The 7,895-nt window shown below is 40.2% G+C and overlaps 1 protein-coding gene across 1 annotated transcript; it reads left to right on the top strand.

Annotated features, from left to right (window-relative positions):
- The first annotated feature begins 5,085 nt into the window (after positions 1-5,085).
- LOC146649822 (nuclear factor 7, brain-like) lies at positions 5,086-7,828 on the top strand. Its single transcript, XM_085386683.1, has 7 exons — positions 5,086-5,140; positions 5,328-5,781; positions 5,966-6,061; positions 6,172-6,402; positions 6,494-6,516; positions 6,604-6,722; positions 6,872-7,828. The coding sequence occupies exons 2-7, from the start codon at positions 5,359-5,361 to the stop codon at positions 7,417-7,419; spliced, it is 1,440 nt and encodes a 479-aa protein (XP_085242809.1). The 5' UTR covers positions 5,086-5,140; positions 5,328-5,358; the 3' UTR covers positions 7,420-7,828.
- Positions 7,829-7,895: the final 67 nt, after the last annotated feature.

Raw genomic sequence — 7,895 nt, 5'->3', positions numbered from 1 at the left:
CAGCAGGTTGTTGATCTAATCAGCAAAATCCCCTTCTCCATATCTGGGTCAAAATTTGAAAAAAGGACTCTCGAGTGTACAAAAAAATCAAAGCGCTGTAGCGGCTTAGTTCACACTCAAATATCTCAACAACTGTCAGGTGGATTGCCTTTAATTTTGTACAGACATTCGAGCACCCTGAGGATAAATAGGCCCTTTTCACAGCACTCAGGTTTGACATGTCACTGCAAGCCAAATGCGGATGTAATTAACACATTAACTATGGCACCGTTCCATTAAATTGGCCGGGCCCCTGGTATTGTGCACGGTGGCTCGCAGGAATGATGGTGACATTCCAAATAGAAGGGGCTATAATAAATTTTTATCAATTACACCTATGTTTACCCTGCTATGACATGTCCAAATGGCTGCTGTGAACTGGGTTTATTGCCACACAAGTAGGCTGGCAGTTGATGCTAAGGGGGGGAAAATACCTGAACAAATATGGATGTATCACCTACTGTAACAACTTGGTGATCCTTTTGACAATTGACTCAAACTTCCTTCAGTACTTAGATTCTGATCTGATACTTGGCACATATTAGCATGTTACATATTATCCATGAAATACAGGTCTACATAACATATCGACACAGTCACCATGACAGCACCCAAGGAGCGTATAAATATTCCATATACTTCTGCTTTCATACTGTAGGTGCAAACAGCAAAATGATCCTGAATCAATGACATGCTATGGACCTGTAGCCTAAAAATTGTATTTATTTATTATGTTTTTTTTGGGATATAGATATATTTCAACATTTGGGATTTTTATACATACACACACATAAAAAAATATTCCCCTCTCACCTCTGCCGGCAGTCTGTCCTTCAGGCTCAGGTCCTCTACAATTACCAATTGACAATTACCACTGGGACCACTGTTACCTTCACCCTCGACATCTTCTTGAGCTCTTTTCTGAGCCCTTGTTATTTCTCGAGTTTCTCTTGTTCCTTATTTCTGATGTCGCTGTCATTCGGAAACGGCTACGGCCGTCTTCTTCTGTTTGTCTACTACCACTGTGGCTGGTAAGCCACCACCATTTTATCTGTCTGTATCTGGAAGTCCCACAGGATCTTAGCTCAGTCATTCTCCACCACCCTTGGGGGCGTCTCCCATTTTGACCTCAGGACTTCCAGGCCATATTCCACACAGATGTTGATGTATACTATGCCGGCTACTTGGTTACGGCATTCCATGTATGCCTTGCCTGCTAGCATCTTGCACCCTGCTGTTATGTGCTGGATTGTCTCAGGGGCATCTTTACATAGCCTGCACCTGGGACCTTGCCTGGTGTGATAGACCCCAGCCTCTATGGATCTTGTGCTTAGAGCTTGTTCATGTGCTGCCATGATTAGTGCCTCTGTGCTGTCTTTCAGTCCAGCTTTGTCCAGCCACTGGTATGATTTCTGGATGTCAGCCACCTCCTCTATCTGCCAGTGCAGGAACCTGTCCTTCCATGACGGTGCCTCCTCTTTCTTGGGTTTCTGCTGCCTGAGGAATTCACTGAGCACGCGGTCAGTACATCTTACTGATGTATTCATCCTGGACCGTAGTGCTGATGCTCACTAGTCCCAGGCCTCCTTCCTTCCGCTTGGCATACAGCCTCAGGGTGCTGGACTTGGGGTGAAACGTGTGTGTGTGTGTGTGTGTGTGTGTGTGTGTGTGTGTGTGTGTGTGTGTGTGTGTGTGTGTGTGTGTGTGTGTGTGTGTGTGTGTGTGTGTGACACTGACTCAAGATGAGTGTTTTTAAGCTTTCATGTAAGGCTCCAGCACCAAAAAAAAGTCAAGATGTCAAGTATCTCAAATTAGCACAGGTGAGACCTAACAAACCTGCCAGGACTTAGCAAAATCCAAAAGGGTGTTATGCCCGTTATAACAAATTATCACCCACAACACAGTTGTTATCAAGGTGGGGGGAAGAGGAAATTATTCATGGAGACAGAAGCTGTTTTTGTACCAGGCTGTAAATATGCTTTGAAATGTGTTTAAATTGGGCATGTCACCATGGGAGTCTGTAGAGGTAGGTTCACTTTCAGACTGAGCCTCTAGTGGCCACTACAGCAACTGCAGCATTTGAAACTTTTTAGCATGTTTATAGTTTCTTAGAGTGGCACGTATGGCTATAGACACCTTATTTTGTTTCACTATCCATCAGTGTTATTTTAACCACACATTAATCTGTTCATTGGTTTTGCAAATGGCTGAAATATAAATGTAATGAATTATCAATAATAGCCTGTCATAAATATCATGTATGGCATTTCTAAATTGAATATAAAGGCAAAAAGCGCGTAAAGTCTTAGGATTGGTGCAAAACCTTTGAATTACAAAGTTAGTTCTTATCTGTCCTAGAGGCTGTGTTTCCACTAAATACCAATTTCAAGAAAAATATTAACTTAATTGTTTTCTGGCAAACATTAGTAGCCACTTGGGTTTGTTCCTACATTTCTAAAAACAGTTCTTTCTATTCTACTTTAAAATGCAGACCAAAGCCAAATGCAATGACTCACTGAAGTGCTTTCTTTCCAAAGCATTCACAATAACTCAAGTGATTATAGTGCTGACCTGGTGAGGAGTCCAGACCGCTAATCACACACCAGAGTGGGGTAACAGGATCACTTCACAGCAGGCGATTGGGCTGCAACTCTCTCATGGAAACAATGAAAAGTTTCGGCTATTTTTAGTCCCTCAAATTACAGTCACAGAAGTCACGTTGTGATTGGAGATGCATTCAAGTGGACTAGAAGTGGAGAGAATGGGAAAATGAGCTAAAGGCATGCTACACATTGATGCCCTAAAGTTTTTCGGCACATTTATCAAGCAACAAGAACCCCAGTGATCAGTTTATTTGTCTCTGTGTGTTTGATTTTGTTTATTCGATTTGAAAAATTTATTCCAAATTAAGGAAAAGCTTTCAGAACTGTTATGCATTTTAATAAGAGCGTGACTAAACATTACCATCACAGTTTTCCTATTAGCATGCAAAGAAAATCTAATGAGATTATCTTAAATTGAAAGCCAGTGTGGTACAAACTGCTTTATTTTTGTTGATAAATGAAAGGCAGGAAAGAAATGACCTCCTTGGCCGCTCACTTTATAATGAACCTTTTGTAACAAGCAGAAAATGAATCTGCAGTGAGTAAAATTCCCATTCTACTCTATAATTTGCATAGAAGCTGACATTAGCTATTACATATAAAGATCAAACTTTTAATGTAGTTTTTCATTAGTTGGCATCTTATCTGAGTTGAAACTGATGAAACCCAGTTACAGTTGTTTGATCAGATCTTACCAGCATTTTGTTTATTGCACCCTTTCATGTTAAATTTCTGAAGAGGCCACTTAAGTTAAATAAAATGCTGCAAATATTGCTGTATATGGAGAAGTGGGTAGGTTTAAATTGAAGATAAATTAAAGATCGTTTGATGTAGATTGTTTGGTTTTTGGCATACAACATTGAATAGTACCCGCCACACTCACTCACACACACACACACACACACACACACGCTTATAAATTATACAATATTTACGCACAAGTTTCAACTGGAAAATTACGTGCGTAGATTAGATGATTTTATCTGATGTTATTTGGCAAGGCTTAGATGTGGGGCTGGCGGTATTACAATAGTTACGGGTCGATTTTCTGATGTTGAATATGTCAGTCATTTATTTGTACTCTGTAGCCTTGGAAAGGTTGGACATAAGTATCATTATTCATTTGAATACAGTTATTTTAAGTAGCAAAGACAGAAATATGTGCCTGTATATTTTAGGTTGAGACCAAATGTACATATGATGGAGATGCTGTTTAACTCTAAAGACATTAATTTTGTAAGGAAATTATATCTGCAGTTGTAATTAAGCAAATGCTTCAGCCAATACCTTTTGATTAGCCTTGTCTCATGCTTTCTTTCTTTATGGTAGATTTTTGTTCTGTTTTCACTGTTTTTTTTTTCACTGTTTTCACTGAGATTTGAATTTGAATGCTAATCAATAAAATCAATAATCAATCAATCAATTAATTTGTATATATATGTATTTCTTTCTTTGGGAAAACTGAGATTGCATGTTTTGATGTTGGTGTAATTTTTGCAGCCTTAAGAGGTAAAACTGAACCTGAGGGTAGATTTATCAAAGAAATCATTTCTCATTCATTGACTTTAAGAATAATGATGAGTAAGAATGGATCGAATTAAAGGAAATAAGTAAAGGCAAAGGAAAATACAGTTCTCTGAAAAGCCAATGTGGCAAATCTTAAGTTTGAAAAGGAACACCTGGATTTTCCACAGCACTTCAAGGACCGTAATCTATGGACAGATAAATTCATTAATAATTAAACAGCCACAAAGTAACTGACAGTGACATTGAAACAGCCAAAACAACCTAATTATGCCCACAGTTAGTAATGGCAGAACAAACCTAGATAAAGAAGGGCTAACTGTTATAACTAGAGGTCCTAAATATCAACCCAGTAAAATAATTAATTGTTTCATTTCTGTATAAAATCAGACTGTACATTAAGCAATCAATTCAGAAATACAAGTGGGGACCTTTTGTTGCAACTTGTCTGTGAAGGTTCTCAGTCATCCAGGTCATCGTAGTCAAAGGAGCTTGCAAAGAAAAGCGTCTGGACTTCTTTAAGTTGCTTGAAGACGTTTCACCTCTCATCCGAGAAGCTTCTTCAGTTCTGAAGAAGAAGTGAAACTGAAGAAGTTTCTCGGATGAGAGGTGAAACAAATTCAAGCAACTTAAAGAAGTCCAGATGCCTTTCTTTGCAAGCTCCTTTGACTTTTGTTGCAACTCTGATTTCTCTCTAAATCATATAATTTAACCCAAAAAAAAGAAACACATGGAAAACCTAACTGTAATGTTATGTCACCGTTTTTCTTGTCCCATTATTGGTCCAGAAAACACCTCATATTCGTCTTCCTCGCCTGTAAACTGTTGATTCTGTCTGAGCTGCAGCGTTAGTGAAGGGTTAAAAATGCTTGCTGTCTTTGAGACTCCGCCTCCTTTCAGTGACTCAGCATAACAGGAAGCAGGAAGTGTTCACCATTACGCATATACAGCTGTTACAAGACTGTAGCTTTGAGGTATGTTTCACTCTAACTTTTCTTCTTTTTTAAACAGAACACTATTTCATTTGCATTTAAAGGCTGTTTTTCATGCATAGATTTCACAGGATGCAGTAAACAGACAACAGAACAACTGACTAGGGTATTAAAAGGGAGTGACTTCCCCTGTGTTTGCTTAGTTTCTTGAACTCTCCCTTACTTTCAGTTTCAGGGTAAAACAGGAGCAAAGCCTCGGGATGGCAGGGAAGCTCTATCTCCCTGAGTTGGACCTCACTTGTGCCGTGTGCTGCGAAATCTTCAAAGACCCAGTGGTCCTCAAGTGCAGCCACAGTTTCTGTGCATCCTGCCTGCAGCAGTACTGGAGTCGACAGAGACGAAACCGTGACTGTCCTCTGTGCAGAACCCAGAGTGTGGATGATCCCGTTCCTAGTCTCACCCTGAAGAACCTGTGCGAGTCTTATACACATGAGAGCGAGGAAACGGAGGAGACAGCGGAAGAGCTGCCCGGTGAACCAGGGGAGTTGTGCCCTCATCATGGGGAGAGGCTCAAGCTGTATTGCCTGTCAGATAAGGTGCCTATCTGTGTTGTCTGCCATACCTCAAGAAAACACAAGCAGCACGAATGTTGTCCTGTCAGCGAGGCGATTGTGGATGTGAAGGTAAATATTTCACTTTCCTGATCAAATAAGGACTTGAGATTGAATAATGATGCCTTTTTTCTTGGGGCTCCTTTACTAAGTTTATACAGAGTTTCTGTCACAAGTCATTATGCTGAAGGATGTTACAAGCCTAAAGCGAGATTAACAAACCTTCTAATGAATTTACTTTGAATTATTTACTCAGGAGAAAATGAAGTCCACTCTCAGCTCACTGCAGGAGAAGAGGGAGGCGTTTGACAAAATGAAGAAGAACTATGAAGACACTGTGACCTACATTCAGGTGTGGTGATAATCTGTCAAACTATGGGTTAAAATTCCTAGTAAGTCACTTTATTTAGTGGCTGTCAGTAAACTCATTTCCAAGCCATGCTTAAGCAGATTATTTTACAGGTCCAGGCTCGATTTGTGGAAAGACGAACCCATGAGGAGTTTGAAAAACTTCACGACTTCCTTCACGCTGAAGAGAATGCCAGGATGGAAGCGCTGAAGCGGGAGGAAGAGCAGAAGAGCGAAGAGATGAAGCAGAAGGTTGAAGAAATAGAAAGAAAAATGGCATCTGTGTCCGAATCCATCAGAGTTTTGGAGGAGGAGATAGCTTTGGAGGGCATCTCAGTCCTTCATGTAAGTTTGAAATGAGACTAAAGAAGGAACACTTTATATTTTTTCCCCCTTAAATGCTAAAGTGAATTTGCCTTTTAATTTTGTCTTTTAGAACAGTAAGAGGACTCTGTTAAGGTAACGAACAGTTTAATATTTGTTTTATTCTTTGCTTAACTTTCATAATGTGTTATGTAACCTGCTTTTTTTGTGTGTTTTCTGCAGTGCTGATTGTCCTGTTGAAGATCCCGTTATGCCTCCAGGAGCACTCATAGACGTGGCCAAACATGTTGGCTCTATGATGTTTTATGTGTGGGAGAAGATGCATAAAATTGCCAAATACAGTGAGTTTAACCATAATGTGCTGCTTGATTTAAACTCTGAGCTGGAGTTTGAGTTTGTCATGAATTCCCAAGGTGGAGGAAAGGTTGAAATGTTTGACTGAACTACAGCCACAGTAACTACAGCTGACAATCTGCCATGTTTCCTTCAGCCCCAGTAACTCTGGATCCCAACACTGCTGCCCCATGGCTCATTCTGTCAGATGACCTCACCAGCGTCTGTGACAGCGATGAGAAACAGAAGCTCCCAGACAACCCGGAGAGGTTCGACCCCGACACCGGTGTGCTGGGCTCGGAGGGCTTCACCTCAGGAAGGCGTACCTGGGATGTGAATGTGGGAGATAATACTGCGTGGGTTGTCGGCGTGGCTAAAGAATCTGTCCAGAGGAAAGAGAAAGTGTCCTCGGTCCAGAAAAACGGCTACCTGTGTGTGTACTTCTACCACAAGATGTACTTTGCGGGTACCTCCCCTTTAACGCGACTAAACCTGAAAAGGAACCCGCAGAAGATCAGAGTGCAGCTGGACTGTGACAAGGGCAAGGTTTCTTTCTATGACGCGCACAACAACACCCATATCTACACCTTCAAACAGGCAATCACTGAGAAAGTCTTTCCTTACTTCTGGGTCGGTTGTCAGCAATGTCCTTTGACGGTTGAACCAATGGAAGTTGCCCTGAGTGTAATTGAAAGTGCAACTTAGTTACTCTGTGACTTTGAGAAACTCATCAAATTAAATGTCAGATTAGTTGCCACTTTTCTTTCCTGGTTCAATGCAGTGTTCTTTGGCTCTTCTTAATTTAAAACTCAATGAACACACTGATCAAGGTACTTAAGATTCAGTGATTGGTAACTTGAATTAGAGCATTTTTTTTTTTTTGCATTAATAATCTATGAATTATTCATTTGTTTATTATCAGCATATAAATTGTGAGGTTAAAAAATAGTACAGATTAATTACTTGTATGTAAGTTTTAAAAATGATTATGCATGTCATTGTCTACACATTCCTCTCTTATTTTGCTGTATTACTAACTACTAATGTATGGAAAACATCAAATGTGCTTTATGTGCACATACTACTCATGTTTTACAGTGCTAATTTACAAATAAAATATTTGCAAGTATTGTGGCCTCCCTTGATGATGTGTCACCAGCCAGTCCTTACTGGACATAGAC

This window comes from Rhamphochromis longiceps, linkage group LG17, assembly GCF_057381845.1.
Source record: "Rhamphochromis longiceps isolate RC_006_pf linkage group LG17, R_longiceps_female_GT1.1, whole genome shotgun sequence".
NCBI classification, from domain to species: Eukaryota; Metazoa; Chordata; class Actinopteri; order Cichliformes; family Cichlidae; genus Rhamphochromis; species Rhamphochromis longiceps.
Note: the sequence above shows the minus strand (reverse complement) of the source record. Positions and strands in the feature narration are given on the sequence as shown.